The sequence below is a fragment of the Otolemur garnettii genome, unplaced genomic scaffold (genome assembly GCF_000181295.1).
Source record: "Otolemur garnettii isolate 467f Iridium unplaced genomic scaffold, OtoGar3 scaffold00217, whole genome shotgun sequence".
Taxonomy (NCBI): Eukaryota; Metazoa; Chordata; class Mammalia; order Primates; family Galagidae; genus Otolemur; species Otolemur garnettii.
The window spans coordinates 2,000,919-2,023,059 of record NW_003852612.1 but is presented as its reverse complement, the minus strand read 5'-3'; the positions used below and the strand labels follow the sequence as shown (position 1 = coordinate 2,023,059).

The following is a 22,141-nucleotide window of genomic DNA, read 5'->3' as shown; positions in this document are numbered from 1 at the left end:
TAATTGCTCCCTAAGTCTGCTGAACAGTTGTCAATGTCTGATCTTTTACTGCCATCTGGGGAAATCCCACTACCTCTTTCTTTTAAATCTTCTGGTTCAGGGAGCCTTTGACTTCCTCTATTATGTTTTTATCTTCTCACTTTAGCAGTGTACATTCTCCGGTAACTTTGTGAGAAACAGTGCTTAACAAGAAAAATTTTTGAGACCTTCTTTGTCTAAAAATGTCTTTTTTCTACCTTCAAGTTTTATGACCATTTAGCTAGGTATGTAAATGTGTGCCGAAGGTCATTTTCCCTCAGAATTTGAAGGCATGCTCTCCTATCTTTTACCTTCCAATGATGTTATTGAGAAGTCAACTACCATGTTTATTCATGATCTCAAAATAGTAAACTCCCTGTTATCCTGAACTAAAGCAACCGGGATGCAACCCAGACAAAAATGAAAAATCAGAGCTTAAACTTGGTACCATACTGTCAGGAAGCCAACACTTTGTGAATCACTCCTGCAGCTGCCATGTGTTCTCTTTAACAGTTTTTTTTTTTTTTTTTTTTTTTAGAGAAAGAGTCTCACTTTATCACCCTCAGTAGAGTGCTATGGTGTCACAGCTCACAACAACTTCCAACACCTGGGTTTAGACAATTCTCTTGCCCCAGCCTCCCGAGTAGCTGGGACTACAGATGCCTGCCACAGTGCCTGGCTATTTTTTGTTGTTGCAGTTTAGAAGGGGCTGGGTTTGAACCTGCCACCCTCGGTATACAGGCTGGCGCCCTACTCACTGAGCCACAGGCCCCGCCCTCCACAACAGTTTTACATGTTCTGAGTTACTTGAAGTTAAAAAAATACAGTAGTGAAGTTGAAAAGTATGCTGACTGCCATTTAACTAAAATATACACTGCATTTACAAAGCTCTTTATAATACAGTAAAACTGTATTGCAGTAAATGAGGTTGGTCTTTGTGTTAATTTGCTTTTAATTAGTACATTTCAAAATTAATATCAAGTCAATACAGAGTTTATGGTATGGCATATAGAATTAGTTAGACCTATTTTTAATAATAACTCTCAAGCAACCAGAAACCACATTTATCTGGAATCTTCCAATCCCTATGGGTGCTGGATAAGGAGGGGATTATTGTACCTGATGTTTTTTTCCTCTGAGAGATTTTAGAATTTTTTTTTTGTCTTTAGTGTTATGAAATTTCCTTTGGTATAAGTATTTTCCATCTACTAAGCAAGGTACTTGGTGAACTCTCACAATAGGAAAACTCATATTCTTTAGTTCTAGGGAAATTTCTTGAATTATTTTGTTAACGATGGCCCCTCTACCATTTTCTCTTTCTGAACATCTATTATGTAGAATATTGTTCTCCTGGACTGATAACTCTTTTCTCTTCTGTACTTCGTCTCTTTGTTCTGATGGTTTTGGGGGGATATTGGTCCTGCTTATCTCCCAATTATTCCATTGAAATTTTTTCTACCATATTTTCCTTCAGAGTAAGTTTTATATCCTGAAAATTTTTATAGAGTTTTCTATTCTTTTTTTCTTTTCTTTTCTTTCTTTCTTTTTTTTTTTTTTTGAAACAGAATCTCATTATGTTGCCCTAGGTAGAGTGCCGTGGTATCACAGCTCACAGCAACCTCAAACTCTTGGGCTTAAGCAATTCTCTTATCTCAGCCTCCCAGTAGATGGGACTGCAGGCACCCACCACAATGCCTGGCTATTTCTTTTGTTGTTGCCATTGGCCCCGGCCGGGTTCGAACCCACCAGCCTCAGTGTATGTGGCTGGGGCCATAACCACCATGCTATGGGTGCCAAGCAGAGTTTTCTATTATTATATGAAAACAGAGTAACTTCTTTTATCTTTCAGAGAGTCCCGATGATCATTTTAAAAATATGTTCTCTTTTTCCTATATTTTCAAGTTTCTTTTAAATTATTTTATTTATTTACTTTTTCTGAGACGGAGTCTCACTCCACTGCCCTGGGTAGAGTTCTATGACATAATAGCTCACAGCAACTTCAAACTCTTGGGCTCAGGTGATCCTCTTGCCTCAGCCTCCCAAGTAGCTGGGACTACAGGTGCCCACCACAACGCCCAGCTAGTTTTTTCTATTTTTAGTAGAAATGGTGTCCCATTCTTGCTCAAGCTGGTCTCAAACTCATGAGCTCAGGCGATCACCTGCCATGCCCTCCTACAATGCTAGAATTTTAGGCATGAGCCACTGCACCCGGCTTTAAAATGTTTTAAATTAAGAGCTTTTAAAAATTAACAAAAGTGCCTTAGTCTTTTATGTCAGCAGCTTTCCTCATCGTCTGGTGATCTATGGCTCTCTGTCTATACTGAAGAATAAAGCACTGAAAATATGACTAGATTTGTGAGAACCTGTTGGTTAGCCTGTGTGCTTCATTTCGTGTGAGCTGACGGGGCTCTTTCACTGGGCTGTTATTTCTATGTTTTCTCTCTGGGCTTGCTCAGTTTCACCACAGAGGTAATCTAATCTGTGCTTAGGGAGGGGTGGTAATGAGGTGGTTCCCAGTGTCTATGGAGCTGAGTGGCTGGAAGCTTTGCTATGGAGGAAGCAGACGTTGATTAATGCCCCTATTTTTAGTATAGTATCATCTCCCTCGGCTGTGCCTGGTATCCTCAAATCTAGAATCCTTCTGCTTCAGCCTCTTCAGAGAATAAACTTTCAGCCCATCATTGGAAATGATGACGGGGTAGCAGTCTGGCTACAGGGGGTGTTAGAAAGGGTCTGAGGGTCTAACTGCTTCTTGCATAGATCATCAACTGCTATGGTTTGAATATTTTGGTCCCTTCCAAAATTCGTGTGTGGATGCTTTATGCCCAATGTAATAGTATTCTTGGGGAGAGGGGCTTTTAAGAGGTGATTAGGTCACGAGGGCTCCTGCCTCATGAGGGGGGTCAAGGCCCTTATAGACGTAAAAGAAGCTTCATATAAGGAGGTAGGGGATTGGGGTCACAGGGTGTGACACACCTCTTGGAGGTGGGACGTAGTTATAAGAGGGACTTTACCTAACAAATACAATCAGCATAACCTAGTTCTCTGTATCCTCAAAGAACCCCCAACAATACAAAAAAAAAAAAAGAAGTTTCACATAGCGTTCGGCCCTCTTGCCTTTCTACCTTCTGGCAGATGAGGACACAGCGTTCGCCCCCTCTAGAAGACACAGCATCAAGGTACCATCTTAAAGTGGAGATGAACAGCTCCTACTCCCAGACAGTTACGGTCAGATACCTTCTAGGGCCTTGATCTCGGACTTCCAGCCTCCACTCCAGAACCGTGAGAAGTAAATTTCTGTTCTCTGTAAATTTACCCAGTCTCAGACGTTTTGTTACAGCAGTACAAACAGACTTAGACATCAAGCCAACTGTTTTCTTTGCAGTCCCCCACACCTCCACTCTTTGGCCCAGTGCCCGGGCCATCCTAAGGTTCTGCAGTGTGGCTCACTGGGCTCCCAAGCTGCTCTCACTGTTCCCTGTGCCAGTCGCTGTGTGTTCTACTTGCCTGCTCTGGAACTTCGTGGTCACCTCTTTTCCCATGCTCTTGGCCCTAGTATGAGTATGGTTTAGAAAACAATTCCTTGGTTATTGTCTTGGAGAGTCTCAGAGTGCTGGTGACTCTGTGCTCTGTTCATGATGTAGAGTAGGAGTTCTCTTCACCCCTGCCCTGTTCTACCCCAGTCCTACACTGGCTCTCCGGCAGTATCAGGAAGGTTTCTATTAGTGGCTCTGCCTCTCAGCAAACCATCCAACCAGTCCCTCTTGTACCCAGTCACTGGAGTGTGCTGTGTGATGGGGAAATCCGACCTCTGCTCCCCTCCTTTGTGAGCTGTACCCACTGCGCTACGTGCTTTTTCTTGAATGTGTCCTGTTCTCTCAAGACTCTTTGCCTTTGCACATGCTGTTCCCTTCTGGGCCACGTCTCCCTTCTATGTGTGCCTGATAAACCTCTCTACCCCTCTCCTCACATCTCATAGTAAACACCACTTCCCCAGGGAAGTCTTCCTGGCATTCCTAACCTCAGAAATGAGCTTGTCTATCACATTCTCTGCTGCTTCCTGAGGGCTATTTTCATGGAGTTGGGCTTCATGTCAGTGGGCCCCTTCTCCCGACTACACAGTCAGCTGCCTAAGCATAGGGCTTACTTACCGCATTTTTTGCTTCTTAGCACCCAGCACCTTGCCTGGCATAAAGCAGGAAGGCAAAAAATGCCCACTGAATACATGACAGAGTGCTTAATTTTTCCCAAGCAGAAAAGCATGTATCTATTTAGATGAATTAGGACCCTAGCAATGGAGTTGGAGAAAAGTCTACATTGACTAGTTCTAAAATTTCAAAATACACTGTACTTACTTATAAGTATAAAGAGTGAATTTTGGTCAACTCCTTTTCATAGATTATGTGATCCTTCAAAGACTGTATTAGAATGATTTGCACTTACTGTATTGCTCACTGGCCAAGTAGTTGCTTATTCTCTATTGTTTGTATGCTGATGATGGCTTTGCAGTGCCAGAAAATAAACGATTTCCCCAAGCCAGGGAAACATTCCCCTTACGATTTTGATTTCACTATTAATTTTTAGCAAAGACTTTTTATTCATAGGGAGTATAAATAAATACACAGAGAGCAAGAGGCAAAACTAGCCCCAGGTGGGAATAACTACCACCATGATTGAGATCGGACACATTGACTTCTCTTGTTTAAACTGTAAAGTGCTGTACATATTAGATGCTATCATTATTGTTATGATTGCTTCAGAGTTTCCAATATCACTCATCGTATTCTTATAAAACTCATAAAAAAAGCAAGAATGGCCTATTACTTGGGTTCTAAAAATAATAAAAAGGAGGCTGAGAAGTGGGGAGGCCTTGCTAAGTCACCAGGTAGCTAGCAGCAGGGCCCTCACACAGGGTCTTGTGCTGGGGCCCCGACTCTGCAGGCCCTGGGCACGCTAGGATGCTGGGGTTGTGAGGCGGTGTGGCACCACTCACCATCACTGTGTACTCGGTCTGGGACCGGATGGCATCCTTCAGAAGCAGCAGCCTGTCCGAAGCCTATCAAGAGAGCAGAACGGCAGTACACAGGGCTTCCAGAAGCTGCTCAGTGACAAACAGATGCAAAGGAACCCATAGTGGCCTCACTGGCCTCCTGTGGCTCGTCAGCAAGGGGCAGGACTTACTGGCACGGCGGCCTTGTGGTCAGTCATGGCCTTCACAAAGGTCAGTGCCTCTGGAGTGGCCGATCGAATGTTGTCCACTCGTCCCTCCTGGAATCGGCGAATGGACGCACTCTCGTAGGTGGGCACCAGTTTTCGGTGGATCCTGCATTATGATGAAGGTTGGGTGGAAAACCATAATTTATTCTCAGGGAATCATTAATGCTGAGAGAAAAATAGCCTCAGCAGCCTTTCTTGTCCCAGTCCTGGCTTTCCTTGGCATAGTATTTCATTTTAATGCTAATGGAGTTCTAGAGAGGAATTCCCCAAGATGGACGCAGGCGTCTCTAATATGGAATGCCACGTGCACTTTGGTACACTGGGGACACTGCGTTGATAGAAAATAAAGACGACACTGGTAGCTCTTAAAAAGAATTCCCAGTCTAGGGGAAACCTAGACTTTTCTGTGAGACTGGAGTGTTTGATTAATAGCACAGAATGGAATAATTGTACAATTAATCATTCACACCCTTGAGGGGAGCCTGTTTTATTTAAAACCTTTCACGCATGACCCCTGGTTGGAGGAGGGGAGGGACCTTAATGGTGGTGGGTTTAAGCTGCCGCACAGGCCACCCTTCCAGGAGCGGGCTCCCAATAGCCCATGGGCACTCCCTGACGTCTGACTGCCTGGCCTGGCAGGGGAAGTCCCTTTTCTCGCGCATGGAAACAGGGTAAAGAGGTGCCTGCTCCTGAGTGAGACTCCTCACCTGGCAAGTCTAGGCTTGTACACCTGGCTGGTGCATCCCCTTTCTCACCAGTCAGTAAAGTCTTTGGTGCAGCGATAGGGGAAATAAGACATAGAGCTCAGAGAGGGGGCAGTGACCGCCCAGAGTCACACAGCACATCGTGGCCCTGCGTCTCAGCTCTCCAGGGGCACTGGGTGGGCTCCTGGAGGGGGAGGCCGGGTCTGACTCTGCACCGTTCATGCACCATCGTGCTTGGTGAACAAGGAAATAAGCTTGTCATATTATTTCCCCAACACCAGCTAGGAGCTCCCTCCTGTGTCTCTATGGTCCCCAGAGGTGACACCATTGCTGGCCAGTCACTGACCAACCCCTTCAATTTAGGTTTCTGCTGAATCTAGAAGCAGATCAAAGCAATTGTTCATGTTACAATTTAGACTCTTAAGAATGCTATCGTGGGCTTAGTGCCTGTGGCTCAAGGGGCTAAGGCGCCAGCCACATACACCTAAGGTGGCGGGTTCGAATCCCCAGCCCGGACCCGCCAAAACAACAATGATGGCTGCAACCAAAAAATAGCCAGGCGTTGTGGCAGGCACCTGTGGTCCCAGCTACTTGGGAGGCTGAGGCAGGAGACTCGCTTGAGCCCAGGAGTTGGAGGTTGCAGTGAGCTGAGATGCCATGGCACTCTACCCAGGGGGACAGCTTGAGGCTCCTGTCTCAAAAAAAAAAAAAAAAAGAATGCTATCGTGGGAAGCAGGTCCTATTTGGCTATTCAGTGAGCCCAGGATCTCTGGCTAGGTCCACTCTTGGCCTTGTCCAGTGACAGTGTCGGAGGTGAGGAGGGGAGCGCTGTGCAGGCCCCTCCAGCTGTGGATCTGATCTCCCCTCCCAGCTGTGGATCTGAAGTGCTCACAGCAAAGGGTCTTGGTGTTGTCCTCAGTCAGGGCTCCTGCAGGACACTAGCATCATGGCCCACTCAGCCTGGTGCACTCTGAGGGTCATGAGTATTGATCACAGCTCTAGTGGCAGGTAGTGTCTCAGTGTTGGTGAGGTTTCTACATCTGTGTCTCCTGCAAGCCCAGTTGTCCTCACAAGGGGTGACATCAGCCTTCCCCAGAGTATCTCGATAGGACGATTGCCCAGAGTGGCTGTGTTCACCTCCCTGAAAGGCCCAGTCAGTCCCACAGGGAACCCGGGGCGCAGTGTTTGCACTGGCACTGCCTGGTCCTGAGTGAGACTCCTCACCCACCTAGCTTCACTGGAGGATCACCTGGTTTGCAGTCTGCCATGGATGCTGCAAAGTAAAAGCAGGTTCCAGGGACAGCACTGTGCTCTCTGAACAGGGCAGTTTATGAGCCGCTGCTCCTGGAGCCCTGGAACCTGGCAGGGGTTGGGGTGGGGGGAGGAGGGCATGGAAGATTTATTTTGCATTTTGGGGTTTCTTCACCTCCTAGGAAGCTGACTGGCCCCTCCCCCTGCCTTCACCCTGGTCTCTCTACTCTAACACATGGAGAACAGGACTACCTCTGGACAGCTTTTTCTAAATCCCAGCCCTAGCCAGGCTGGCCCCGGCTAAACCTCACATCTATGATTCAGTCCCAGGGCCTGCTCTGTACCAGGCATGGTTCAGGCACTGGAGACACTGCCAAGATACCCAGAGTGTTGGGGTTGGTTGTGGGACTGTGTAGAAAATAAAGTCAACAAATCCATCAACAAAGTACTTCATGGGAATAACAGCTGCCTTGAAAGAAAATGAAAGTACAGTGGGAAAAGTAGAGGACAGAGTGGCTGCTTCAGACCAGGGGGTCAGGGAGGGATCTGGGTGAGACTGGGGCTGGCAGGAGCCTATGGGGGAGGTATGGGGGGCGGATGTTAGCAGAGGCGGGGCAAAGGTCGGGAGGCCCCAGGTGTGGCCAGGGCACAGGGGCACTGCTCAGCCCGGCCCTGCTTTGTGTGTGTTGTGAAGCCACCCTGAGGTTGGCTGTGGTGAGTGATCTAGTCGCATTTGCATGTTTCAAAGTTCAAGCTTCCTGAAGTCAGGGCAGTGAGGGGACATCCTGGGAGTGTGTTGCAGTTGCCCAGGCACAAGATGAGGTGGCTGGGGGAGGGGCTGATGGTGGTGAAGGTGGAGGACTCAGGACAGTTCCAGAGCCCTGGGGAGAGAGCTGATGTGGAGGCTGGGGGATGAGAGGAAGGGGCAGGTCAGGAGGAGGCCAAAATGTTTGATTCGGCCAGTCAAGGGCTGCTGACCCATTTCCTTGGCGGGTTGGGAAGAGTAGGGAGGAACAGGCTACAGCCACAGGGTTCTGGTGGAAGGAAGAACAACCTCTTCCCCCTGGAGGTCCTCACGGTGGCCCTCCCAGGTCTGTGCTGCAGCCCCTCGGAGCTCAGCGCTCCTGGCCCATCACTCAGGCAGTTCCCTGAGGCCACACCCTTCCGTTTCCTTCCTGAGGTTGGATTTATACTTGAAACCCAGTTTGAGTGGCGCCTCCTTCCTCGCAGTCTGCCTCACTCCCTCCCCAGTCCCCTCGGTCCAGTGAAGGTCATACTTCTGTCCAGGGAGCCTCTGGACTCCGGAATGAGAGCACCTGTCAGCCAGCCCAGCTGGGCACAGGTCCACGCTGCCTTGGCTCACCTGTAGAAGGCCAGCTGCAGGGCCACCTGGATGAAGGCATCAGGGCTGCATTTCTGCTGCTTAATGAATGTTTTCCCATAGCTGTCAAATTTATAAACAGTGAAGTCGAGATTCTTTACTATTCTGTGGGAGGACAAAAAAGAAGCTTTTACTGCATGTAAAATAGAACGCCTGCACCACAGAGTCCAGCGGGTTTCCCGAGGCTGGTCCATGTCCCTGCCCTCCAGGAGCGCACCGTGGTTTCAGAGACATGTCTGGGCCCACATAAGTGGCGGGAAGTACGCCAGCCCTGGTCTACTCTATGCTGAAGATGAGCTCAGTTGGGCAGGGTGACCACATTCTGATGGTGGGTGGGGAGGCGGGCCTGCTGCAGCAGTACGGGGCAGGGAAGGGCACAGGGGTGAGAGGCATTGGCACGGAGGACACAGGGAACGCTGCCCACAGACAAAATCTGAGCCCACTGCCCGTGTAGCAGGCCTGACAGAGGCCATTCATCCAGCCTGCTGCAGATGTGCCTAGCTCTCCATGGGTTCCTTCAGCATCTGGCTCTCCCTGCAGAGCTCAGATGGCCACAGCAGCATCTCCAGAGACTCAGCCCTGCAGTGCTGGGGGAAGAAAGGCCTGGGACCTAGCCATTTGTCACCATCACCACAGAGAGAGTGGCTCATCTGGTCCTTTGCCAGTGGCTGGAAACCCATTTTACCCAGAAATTGTTGATGAGCCTGTGACATGAGGGCCTTTGTCATTGTCAGAGCGAGAGGAAAACCCCGAGTCCATGCTGAGGCTCTTGAGCACTGGCTGCCCCCATGCTGACAGATCTCCTCCTTCAAAATGAGCTTGGAGTCCGTGCTGACTGCCCATTACAGCAGGGTCCAGCAGGGTCTACCTGTCTGCCTGCCAGCAATGTGGGAGTGCAGAGCCCTGGGTGGACCCTGAGCCCTTCCCTCAGGACTCCATGCCCCTGCCTGCCTCTCATTGAATCACTCCTCCTACCTCACAGGAGCTCAGCTCTCTGTAGGCCACACCAGGTGCTAGGGACCCAGGTGGGCTCAGAGGGGGCCTAGTTCTCTTAGTCCCACCTGCTAACAGACTCCTTGGACAGACTGGCTGTCACCACAGCCCTTTGGAGACCTCTTCCCAGCTGTGTCTGCTCAGACTCCACCCCTTTCCATGAATGTTCAGCACCCCTGAGGCTCCTCCTGTGTCCCCACCTGCAGGCCTCTTGGACTCCCCTCATCACTGGTGGCCTCTGAGCATGTGGGGTCTGCTGAGGTCCCTGAAAGTGACAGACTCCTTCCTCCCCCAGGACTCCCCAGCCCACCAACTCACTCCTCTAGCAGCTGACTTTCTCCTGAACACTCCCATAAAATGTTGATGCCAGCTTCACTTTGTAGAAAAGCCAAGGTGTCTCCCTCCCCAGCAGCTGTCTCCCCAGCCTGGCCGTACTCTCTCTGCTTACCTGAGCTGTCCCCATAGTCTCCTCACTGGCTCCCCCCAAGCCCTGGCACAGACTCCTCCAGGGGCTCTGCACCACCCACAGGGCAGGCTCTAGCAGGTCCCATCAGAGAATAATGAAGCTCTTTACAGTGTGGCCCCCAACTTCCCTTCTGTGCCCCAACTCTGGCCATTCTCTCACTTGCTGGTCTCCAAACCAGCCTGGATAATTATGAACTTATACAGACTTGAACAAGCTGCTCTCTGCCTCTTGCCTATCAGCCTGCACCATGAACTCCTATCCAGCCTACAAGGACCATCTCTGTGAAGCCCTCCATCATTCTCCTGGCAGAATTCAGCTCCTATCTCTCTGTGGATTCAGATCTGCATGGTTTTCCCTGGTTTGGGTTATAATCTTACTGCATCATATGTTTTGGTCTGGGGTCTACTCCCATTAAAGCATAGAGTGATGGCCCCAGGTACAGACATTGCTGTGAGGCTGGCATGTGTTTGATGAATGAATGAAAGATAGTATTCATGCTCACTTACCAAATGAGGGAATGAAAAACCACAGTCCCTCAGCTACCACCACAGCTGGATACTGCCCCAGCACCTGGCCTACCCAGACTGGCTCCCACTCATTCCAGGTCCTTCTGCCTGGGTTCCGTTAGGGCCTGAATGGCACCCCCTCCCCTTGGGGAAAAAGGACCCCTTGTCAAGTTGCAGTGTAAATTCAAGCAAATTGAAATAGCTTGGATTCAAATGACCTAGTCAAAATAGTTGTTTATTACTCCCTGAAAGCAGGGGATGATTTCTTGGCTTGACTCTGCTCAGTCAGGTGGAACCTGCCAGAAAAAAAATAGCTCCACGTTTGCATTTTATGGAAATAATAGATACTTCAGCAAGGTTATTTCCCCGAGAGTTCTAATTCTCCTTTTGTTTGACTACATTTCCATGAGGGTGGGGATGGGGTGGGGGTGAGGGCTAGCAGAGGAGCTGGGGTCTTTGGAAACTTGCAGGGTGCCTCTGCAGCTGGGGGTGGGGGGCAGGTGGCCCCCAGAGGACCACCTCAAGGGAGACTTTGGCCTGTCCTTACTGTTGAAGTTTTTCTGCTGAGGAGGCTAAGTGGCCTTGAATTTCCGGGGAGCATTTCCACCTCAGCCTCCGGGGTGCAGGGAGCTCACTGACGGAGTCTGCTCGGATCAGCTTCTTGCTGCTGTTCATCCTGCGGGCACAGAGAGGGACCCCACGTGAGGCCCCGCCACCAGAGAGCCAGGGGTCTGCACTGATTCTGCCCTCTGCAGCCATCTGAGCTGTCGATGCGTGTGGCTGTGCAGTTTCAGGGGGGCCAAGCTGCCCCTGAGCCACTGCACAGATGAAATAGACCGAGGTTCAGAGAGGCCCCCACTATTAGTATGTGGTAGAGACAGGGTCCATCCTATTCCACCTAACTCCAAAAGCAATTATTTCTTTTCATTTTTTTTTTCCTGTTAAAGCACATTAGAGCACTAACACTTATATAACACTTGGAAAGACACGAGAGCAAGCTGTGTTGTGTCCCCCAGGTGGGGTTCAGTTTCAGTGACCCTAAAGAGTCATGTGGAAGAGACGGAGTGAGGACTTGGGTGCAGGGAGAAGATACTCGGAGTGAATGGGCACATTTGTGACTGGAGGAAGAACATTGTGTGTTTACGGCCCAGAAAAGCTTCTGTCAGGCCAACTTGGAAGCTAGAAAGTGACCAGCCCTGGGGACCCCCCATGCTATGTCAGCAGTTAGCCCAGTTCTGACTCAGGACAAATAACAGGTACCAATCTTGGCTTCCCCTCTGCTTAGGCAGAGGTTCCAGGGAATTCCTCGCCACGCCTCTCCCTGATGGCCTTAAGATCTGTGCCTCCTACCCATGGCCCATGAACTGCATGATGTCTCCTTCTAGCTGTGTTTCAAGTTTACCCTTCACTAAGACACACTGTAGACTGACACACCCCCAGTGGGCATCCCGATTCTTCCAGGCCCAGCATGGTGGCCCTGGCAGCCAGCCCTGCCCCGACTCACATGTGCTTGAGCAGGTGCTCCGTGCACTGCACCAGGACGATGCCATCGAATGGAGAGTGCTCACACACCACACCACAGGTGCCGTCTCGGCCCACCACAAACTGCAACAGGGAAGAGGGAGTGGGTGGACCCTGGGACAGCCAGCATTTCAGGTCAGGTCCCCTAGATTCTCAGGGGCACCCTTCCGTAAGGACAACAACACACTTGTATGTGACTGCAGCAGCCTGAGAACATGAGAGTCTCAAGACAGCTCTAAAAACTGTGCCACCTCCTCCCATGAAGGTCTGGGTGGTGAAGATGGAGGCCCAAGTTCCCTGGCTGAGGCAGTGCAGGGATTCCTGATGAGCTCAGTCCGAGTCTGCGCACAGCATCCGAGGGGGCGTGGGCAAGCTCTTTCCACCTCTCAGCCCTCTGTCCTCTTCCCAGCCATCATCCTGCATTGGTGCTTAGGTGACTGTCTGTTGCACCCTGTCTGCTTTGGCCACCACTGGCTTTATTTGCAGGACCTAGACCAGAGTCCACTCTATAGTACGTGCTTAATAATTTTGCTGAATGAGTGAAAATAAAAAATAATGACCTGATTTTGAATGTTAAGCAGATTCCTAGGGAGAGCTAAAATGGCCCCCACAGGTAAGTGACAGTTGCTCTGTGAGGTGCTGCCTGGGCTTTGAGTCAGGGACCCAACTCCTAGTTCTGCTCTTGGTGACAGGCACTGGGAAAGTTTCGAAGATACTTTAGCTCTCTGGACCTCAGTTTGCTCTCCTTGAAAATGGCCCAATGAGGCCCAGTGCATAGGCTGAGATGAGGAAATGGGGGGAGTGTACAAGGACCCACAGGACCAGTAGGGATCACGTATGACTTTATAAAGACTATTTCTAGAATAGGAAAAGGAGCATCCACTGTGCATGAAAGTACTGGGAGAAAATAACGAGAAGGACAAGATTTGGTCCCTAAAGTGTAACCCAGATAAAGCAGGGCTGTCTTGTAGCTCATCACACTCAAGAGATCCTAGTTCTCACACCAAAAGAACAAAACAAAACAACCAGCCCTTGAGGTCTTTACTAAAGTCTCTTCCAGGGCATTGCACCACCCCTAGCCATGAGCTGCCTCTCCCCACATCCGCCCCCATCTCTCACATCACATACCAGAGGCCTGTGATCTTTACTCACACTCTTAAAACAAACAGACTTCCAACAGAGCTTCCCAAACCCAGCCCTTGCAGGCTCTTTCCTCTCCCCAGCGTCCCCTGCCCTTCTGTCCCAAGACCAGCCTCCATCCTCTTGAATTCAGGTCCATGGCACCTTGCTGGCTTCTCCAGCTCAGCTCCAGAGTAATCTGTCCTGTCCTTGGAAAGAGCCTGGAGGTCAGTACGGACTCACCCACAGGAGGTGGGGACGTGGAGAAAGCGTGCCCACTCTACATACATGCTTTTCTGACCCTGTCTCTAAAAGGAAGGGAGGGAGGCATTGTCTTTTGGAAATGGCTACCCAGGCTCACCATTCTCTGGGTCTTGCATGCGTCCCTTACATCATTAACCCCCACAGCTGCTCCGTGAAAGATGACAAGACATTAGCACCACTGTGGAGGCTAAAACAGTTGGCACGGCAGCAAGAGAGCTCGTCAGAAGTAACAGAATCAATACGGAAGCCAATAAAAAGGAAAACCTGCAGATCATAGGGACAGATGGGGGGAAAATGAGGTGCTGCCTAGACGTGCTTGTCTATGTGAGCTAAGCGAACTCACAGTGGAGAGACAGTTTGCTATGCTTTTCTGTGGTCATTGTGAAAGTGCAGTGACTTTACAAATAAACAAGGCTAGATTCAGGAAGGGCATGTTGAGGGGAAAAGGATGAAGGAATGGAAATTAATGGCCCGACTGTGATGTCATCTCGTCTGATGGGTATCTTTCTATAGATCATTGTAAATCTTGTTTCTAGGCTTCTGTCATGTGAATGAAAAAATATGAATTATTTCATTTCATTTTAGGACTTTTCTTCTGCAGAGATGTGGGGTGCCTGACTCAGGGACTGAGGGAGATGTATTGAGGTAGCCAAGCCTGGGCGGTAGGCAGTTAGAAGGCCTGACAGGGCTGGTCTCTGTCCTGCTAACAGAGTGATTGCTTTTCCCACCTTCTGATACCAGGTGTGGGAGCATCAGATGTGATTTCTGGGCATCAGATGCGATTCTTGCCAAATGTGTTCAGGACGCGTTCAGTGGGCTGGTGCATGCTCTCGCCCTCGGCATGTCCCCACCTTCCAGTGTGACCTGGACCTTCCTGGCACAGGCTGCAGGAAGGCTAGGGAGTTTGAACTAGGTTTGCCCATTTGCTCCTGAGAAGAGTTCTGGCCAGTCAGGAGGTCGACACCAATAGCATCACTCTGACCTCCTTTGGCTCCCCTGACCCTACCAGATCCCAGGCACCTGACTCCAGCCAGAAGCAAGCACGTGCTGGCTGTGAGCGTGACCATGCTCTTACGGAGCCTCCAAAGTGGGGCTTACCTGAAGGGACTTGTCGTACCAGCGGTTTGCCCCGTTCTTGCTGCAGCCTCCACCGTGAAGGAGCTGGAGCGCCCTGTTGGTGTCGCTGAGCTCCACACCTCCCGGGGCATCCAGGCACACGAGGCAGATGCAGCGCTCGATCATGTCCAGCGAGTCCCGGTTGGTGGAGTCTGCAGGGCAGGCAAGCATGGCCTGAGCACCTGTCCCACCCCAGGCCATGCGGTCCCCTCTACAGAGCCCCACACATGACAGGGCAGCCCTGTTTTCTGGGAACACACACAAAGACTCAGATCTTGAGCCAGCCCTGACCTGCTATGGGTGGGCAGTGAAGTCAGCCAGACTGTCCTGAACCTGGGTGCTACCCAGTGGCCCAGCTCACTCTCAGCATCCCTCCAAGAGTCCTGCCCTCTAGCTGCCACCAGTTCTGCCCCCAGACATGTGAGTCATTGGTCCTTCCCACCAGGATGAAGGGGGATGCTTGGATCCTCAGGCCAGCCCACGTGAGCAGAGGGCCCCCACTCCCCCCATGCAGCAGCACCCTGCATTCTGGCACCTATGAGCCACATCTATGAGTAGGAATGTGTATTTGTTCTGAACTATGACTTTCAAACATTTAAATTAGCTATTGAAATAAAATTAGGCAATTTCACATGAAAATCTAAAAGAAGGGCATTACTTGCCCCACCCCAATGTTGTTAGCTTAGAGGCCAAGTTGCAGGCAGAAGGGATGGGCTACCCTGGACACATCTGGATGAGCTCAGAGGGGCTGTTTGAGGCACAAGGAACTCATCAGCACAAAGACTACAAGCCACCGAGGTGGGCAGGGACATGTCACAAGGGAGCCCCAGGCCTGGACCACAGCTTGCTTCACACGTTTACCCACTAACAAGTCCCAGGCTCAGGATCCTCTCCTATAGGAAGGGGGCTTTGCCCAGTGGCACTAGAGGAATACAGACAAGGATGGCTTTTCAGGAGGGGAAGTTAGGTACAGAGGACTTGGCTCCTCCACTGGGGCCACACATTATTTCCTCCAGGAAACAGTCCTGCCATCCCGCCAACAGGATGCCCCAGATAGCCTCCTCCCCAGGCTCGGGGAGGTTTGCAGACCCCAACCAGTGGGGCCTGATCATGAACAGGGCCGTTCCTGGTGTGTGTTTCCTCTTCTTCCAAACAGGGATCTCTGTCCTGCTAACAGAGTGCTTTTCCCATCTTCTGATACCAGGTGTGGGAGCAGACAGCTTGCCTTTTGGCTTAAAGTTCATTAAAAGTTAAATAGTCAACCAAAACCAAAGTAACATTTTAGCTTAAAATTCCAAAGAGTCACATGGAGACCAACTAGTGATGGCTTCACGTTACCCAGAGATCCTGACCTCTGGGCTAGATGCTGTGACAGGATGATGAGGCACAGTTACTTCCCAGCCCAGGGCAGGGGTGTGAGTGTCCTCTGCCTGGGAAGATGGGGCACATGATATTTGCATCTGAAGGGGTAGAGACTGGTTGCTGCATGCTGAATCCTCCCTCCCCTTGCTCATAGGACCCCTGTTTTTTATCTTGGTACATACACAACAAACTAAAGCTCTATCTCCCATCCTCCCTTACAGCTAGGGTAACCAGGTGTCTAAATTCTGCCAATAAGATCTAGAAACACGATATGACAGCTTCTGGGGGAACCTCCTTAAAGATGTGATAACTAGCACATGCTATTGTTCTTTCCACCTTCCACCATCCTGCTGCCTGAAATGCAAGTGTGATGGCCAGAGCTCTTGCCTTCCTTGGGCACGTGGAGAGCTCCCCCTCTCAGTGTGGTCAGCCAAGCCCCAAGATGCTTTTGTGTGTCTCATGAGTGCCTGCTGGGTACACAGATACTAAGGCACCTGTGCTGGTCTCTGTACCTCCCAGGTGATTTCTCCAGGTCCACGAGAGATGTCTACTGGTGCCACTGCCTGAAAGGACCCTCAGCCCCAATCCGTTCCCTTCCTCATACTTATTGCAAATCCTGGGGGCAGGAGGTATCTCCCATAGCAGGCTATCCACTCTGGGGGCCAGCCCAGCCTTGGGACATCTGTTCCTCCTTCCTGTCTAGGATGAGGCTGTGAGGAGTCTTGTACTTTCAGGACCCCTTCAGGTCCCTTAGGAGGCCAGGAGGCCGTCTCACTTCTGCAGAGCCTTTTGGGCTTCTCTGCCTCAATCTGACCAGCAGCAAGGCATTGGCCATGCCCTGAGGGTCTAAGGTAAGTGAGAGTGAGTCCCCTTCCTGTAAGCTCCGTGAATGTGGTGCCGTCACCATGTCAGAACAGCTCCTACTGCCCACAAGGGAGATTCCGAACTTCCAAACACAGCACCCTGGGCTCCACAACTCCTTCTCCACTGCCCCTCAGGTCACCATCTACCCTCCCCGCATCCCTGCATCCCTTCTTGAAACCTCCTGCCATCCCCTGATACCTGTACGCATTTCTCTTCCTGTTCCCAGGACGGGGGCCCTTCCCCTGCTCTGCTTGTCAAAGCCTTCCCAGAGCATGGCACCTTCACAGGCTGCTCAGCACAGATGGGGAGCCTCACTCTGTCCATTAGGCCTCACATAGAACCTGAGCCCAAAGCTGGACATGCCCCTCTCCACCCACCACCCTATATGCACAGTGTGTGACCCCACCACAGTCCCAGACACACACGCTTCAGGTAGTCACTGCCTGTCTGGCACCTACAGACCTTACAGCCCTGATCTGGTGCTCTCCCCTGATGTCTATGAGCTTTCTGAGAGCAGGGCCTGGGTCCCCGGCACATGGTGGGCTCAGGAAAGTGTCCATGGACTTCAGTGTGTTTCTGTTGGCGTGGCCTAGGTGAGGCTGGGGTTGGTGTGCCCAGCTTAGAGATGGGGCTTAGATGTGCTCACTGGCTAATGGGAAAGGCCCATGCCCTTCTGAGGGACAAAAATCCACAACTTTTGCAGCCTTGAGGTGGGAGAGTGGGGGAGGATGTGAGACTGGGACAGTGCTCGAATTTCTCTGCCTCTGCAAGGCTTCCTACTCTGCCCCTCTCTCCTGCAGTAGGTATCCCTGCAGATGACTGATGCTCAGCCCTGCACTGTGCTAGGGGTCCATGCAGATGCCAGGGCTAGCTGGCACCTTCAAGGAATGGAGAAGTCTTGGCCAGGCCTGGGTCGGGTTCACATCAGCAGCAAAGAAGGGAGAAGCATAGGGATGTTACAGTGCAGGGGAGGGGAGGCTTGAAGGACCAGGAGCAGATTCTCAGGCTTGTAGGTGGAGATTGTGAATGATTAGCTTGACTTATAGCTTGTGAGTATGGCATGCAGGTTTCAGGTGAGGCTGGAAGAACACAATGATATCATGTTATTAGCTAACCTTTATTGAGCACCTACTATGTGCCAGGTGTCCATTTAAACATGCATATTGATGCCCATGAGATAGGCATTGCTATCATGCCTCATTTACAGGTGAGCAGGAGGTGAGCATTCACAGATGAGGCCATCTGCAAGGCTTTACCTCTAAAGAGGGGATGATAATAATAATAATCATCCAGGAAATAGAGGGAGCTGGGTTTGATCCCAGCCTCAATGCCTAGGTTCACCACAAGGGCTGTCATGCCTGGCTCAGTAAGGTGACTTCATCCAGAAAATACAGGGAGTCACTGAAGGAACATGGGCAGAGCTTGATGTGGTCAGATCAGAGTCTAGAATACCTGGCAGCTGGGGGACGGCATGGTTTGGAGGCTGGCCAAGGGGCCATGGACAGCAAGAACACCTTGATTCTGCTGGCAATGCCTTGGCAGCTGCCTTCACCAAACATTCCTTAACAACAGCCCTGAGGCCAGTGTGGAGTGGCCAGATTGCAGCTCCCTAGGAGGCCTGCAGCAAGCCTATCCAGCCAGGAGGTTGGGAGCAGGCCTGATGCAGCCTCTGGGCAGGACAGCAAGGACTGTAAGGCTGGCAGCAGGAAAAGATAGCTCCCTGGGCATCAGTGTCCTGGCCACCTCCAGGCAGGAAAGATGGGTCCCTGAGGAAGGACTGAGTCCCTGGCATCACATGCGGGTTGTGTGGGGCCCAGGAGCTCGGCATCACCCAACAGGAACCAGGTCCTGGCTCATTAGACAGAGTGAAATGGGAGCAGGACAGCAAAGCTGGAAGCCAGGTGGCCTTGCAAATGAACTCCCTGCATATAAGTAGCTGATCGGTCAAATGCTGACAAGTTTATCTTGTAAGGCAGAAAATGAACTACACCCAAACTCATCCACCATGACTCTGGCCCAAATGTAATGGAAACACGGGGCAGCAGACTGGAGGCGCACGGCAGGAGCCGTTTGTCTTGTGGCATCCTCATCAAGCACATCGAGGCTCATTTAAAGTGGTAAATCAATCTTCCTCAAGGAGCCCCTGCTTAACAGTGAGAGGTGGGAATTGAGTAATAGGAGGAGCTTGCTCTGATACCCACGCCGGGGGAGCTGACAGCTTCGATGGTGCGGAAATTCCAGAGGCCACAAGGCCTTGGGGAGCTCTGGGGCTGGAGTTAGAGGTTAGAAAGTTACAGACTGTGATTCAGGTGAGCAAAGATAAAACAAACACCTGGTATCGCTGCCTGTGGAGGGCTGCAGAAGCCTCAGGTGCTGTTCCCCAACATGCACACCTGTGCACAGCACACGCAGGCACAGATGGCCCTCTCTGGAGTGCTTGCCTTCTCTGATCTATTACCTGAGAAGTTGGCGTTTGTCAGATTTCTACTGTCCTGCCGGTCCTCTCTCACAGAATCTGGGGAGATGGATGCACTGAGCTCCTTCTCAGAGGCTTAGAGCTTCTAGACCTTTGCCAATTATATCTGAGTATCTTTCCTCCCCAAATGAAGGGATTGTATCTCCTTTGGGGGGGGGGTAAAGCTGTTATCACACATCCCATATCCCTACTCTGTGGTCTATGAGGTAGTGTTTATGTTCCCAGTCCTCAGAGGCTATGAGGACTCTGACAAAAATGGTTTTCACCTAATGAGATCTGATTCTTACAAATTAAAACTGCTTTGACTTGAGTTACAAAGGCCTCCTTTAAAGAGCTGAAGAGGGAGGGGTCTTGGGCTTCCCGGAAAATGAAGTTGACTTTTCCTTATTTCTCCTCCTAAAAACCCTAGACATTATATTTAAAATATTATGATTGTCAGAGAAGATTCTGAGAGATGGAGAAAGGAAGGCAGACCAGTTAGGAACCTTAGGACCCAAGGCCATTCATGGCGACAAGTTCTTTGCATATCATGGACTGACGTGTGCCCCCTGAAAATTCCTATATTGAAGCCCTAACCTTCCATGTGACTATATTTGGCGATAAGGCCTTTAAAGAAATAATCAAAGTTAAATGAAATCATAAGAAAGAGGTTCTAATCCAATAGGACTGGTGTCCTTATAAGACGAGGAAGAGACGTCAAGCACATGTGCTTAGAGAAAGACACGAGAGGACAAAGCAAGAAGGTAGCCGTCTGCAAGCCAGAGAGAGGGGCCTGAGGAGAAGCCTGACCTGGCTGACACCTTGGCCTCAGACTTCCAGCCTCCAGGACTGCAAGGAATATATTTATATTATTTAAGCCACCCAGTCTGTGGTACTTTGTTATGGTAGCCCCAGCATAATAATACATTATGTATTTTTGAAGCTAAAATATCCCATACTTGAAGCTGAAGAAGCCGGCAACATAAACACAAAAATTGGTATAGAAACAAACAAACATAAAACCCCAACAAAAGTCTGCTCTCTCTGACCAAAGGATCAGAGTATCAAGACATAAAACTTTTAGATAATCATTGTACTTCAGCCAAATACTATAGAAAAAAACCTGCTTCGTTGACCCCTCATATCCTTCCTTATTCCTCCACCTCAACAGCTAAGGCTGAGTGGGTAGCCTAGACATTTAGCATCACTAGTCTGCAATGAGCATCTCAACTTCTTTTTTTTTTGCAGTTTTGGCTGGGGCCGGGCTTGAACCTGCCACCCTCCACCCCCAGTTTATGGGGCTGGTGCCCTACTCTTTAAGCTACAGATGCTGCCCCATCTCAACTTCTAAGGATATAAATGAAGGCATCTCAGATGGAAGCTGAGACTCTCATCTCCACTGGGCAGTAACCAGCCCCTACCCCCCAACCCATTCCCACATTTATAGAGACCATGTAGGAAGCTTGAACCCTCACCTCCACCCAGCAATAGTAAGGAATAACTCCCCCCTTCTCAGGGTGTCAATAGAAGCCAAGTAAAGAACCTTCTAGCTCCACCCAACTATAACCTCACTTCTTCCCCTGCTGGAGCAGTGTCAGAAGAAGCCAGGTAAAACAGAAGGTTGAAATGAGCTGCACAGTCTCATAAGATAATACATCCATGTTTCAATAGAAAATCACTCATCACACCAAGAACTAGGAAGATCTCAATTTGAATGAAAAAAAAGACAACCAGTAAATGCCAGAACTGAGATGACAGATATATTAAAATTATGTAACAATTATTTTGAAATCAGTAATCCTATAAAAGCTTCAATAAGCAATTCTGAACACATTTGACACAAGTGGAAAAAATAGAAAGTCTCAGCAAGGAGATAAAAATTCTCAACAAAAAATAAAGACATAAGGACCAAAAGGAAATTTTAGAACTGAAAAATATAATAACCAATATAAAAAGCTCCATGGATAAACTCAAAAGCAGAATTATAGGGTAGAGAAAAGAATCAGTGAACATTAAGACAGAATAACAGAAATTAGTCAATTTGTACAACGGGGAGAAAATAGACCAGGGGGAAAGTAAGCCTTGGGCACTAGTGAGACAAAAGATCTAACATTTATGCCATCAAACTGCCAGAAGGAGAGGAGAAAGAGGGCAGAGCAGAAAGTATTCAGAGAAATAATGGATAAAATGTGTTCCCCAATTTGGCAAAAGACGTATACCTAAAAATTGAAGAAGTGAGTTAACCCTAAAGAGGATAAATTCAAAGGAATCTACAATAAGATGTACTATAGTTATATTTCTGAAGACTAAAGACAAAGAAAAAATATTGAAAGCTGCAAGAGAGAATTGACACTTTGTCTATAGGGGAACCGCAATTAGAATGATGGCTGGTTTCTTATCAGAAGTCATGAGGGCCAGAAGGAAATGGCATATTTTTCAAGTGCTGAAAGAAAAGAACAGGCAGTCTAGGATTCCATGTTTGGAATTTCATATTCTGTAAAACATCCTTCAGAAATGAAGGGGCAATCAAAATATTCTCATTTGAGGGAAAATGTATCCCTAGCAGACCTACCCTAAAAGAATGGCTAAAGGAATTTTCCTAAAGAGAAAGGAACTAATGAAAGAGAAATACTAGGACATCACAAAAGAAGAAAGAACAATAGAAATTATAAAAGAGAAATACTAGAAGGTCAAAGGAAGAAAGAACAATCTTAATAAATCAATTCATTTTCATCCTCCTTTTGAATTTTCTAAATTATGTTTCACTGAAGCAAAAATTATAACACTGCCTGCTGAGGTTCTAAATATATACAGAAGAATTATTTAAGACCATCTTATTGTAAACAGGCACCAGTAAAGGGAATAAAGGGTGGTAAGTGTTCTACATTTTATTAGAACCGATAG

General features: G+C 49.3%; 1 protein-coding gene across 1 annotated transcript in view; it reads right to left on the bottom strand.

The window, feature by feature from the left end:
• CHAT (choline O-acetyltransferase) overlaps window positions 1-22,141 on the bottom strand; it is a 56,305-nt gene that overhangs the window by 4,625 nt on the left and 29,539 nt on the right. Inside the window, exons 8-13 of the mRNA XM_003801661.2 lie at window positions 14,539-14,708; window positions 12,041-12,141; window positions 11,084-11,212; window positions 8,554-8,676; window positions 5,200-5,341; window positions 5,012-5,074 (exon numbers count right to left, since the gene is read on the bottom strand). Of these exons, the coding sequence (XP_003801709.1) occupies window positions 5,012-5,074; window positions 5,200-5,341; window positions 8,554-8,676; window positions 11,084-11,212; window positions 12,041-12,141; window positions 14,539-14,708 (728 nt within the window). The remainder of the gene's footprint in view (window positions 1-5,011; window positions 5,075-5,199; window positions 5,342-8,553; window positions 8,677-11,083; window positions 11,213-12,040; window positions 12,142-14,538; window positions 14,709-22,141) is intronic.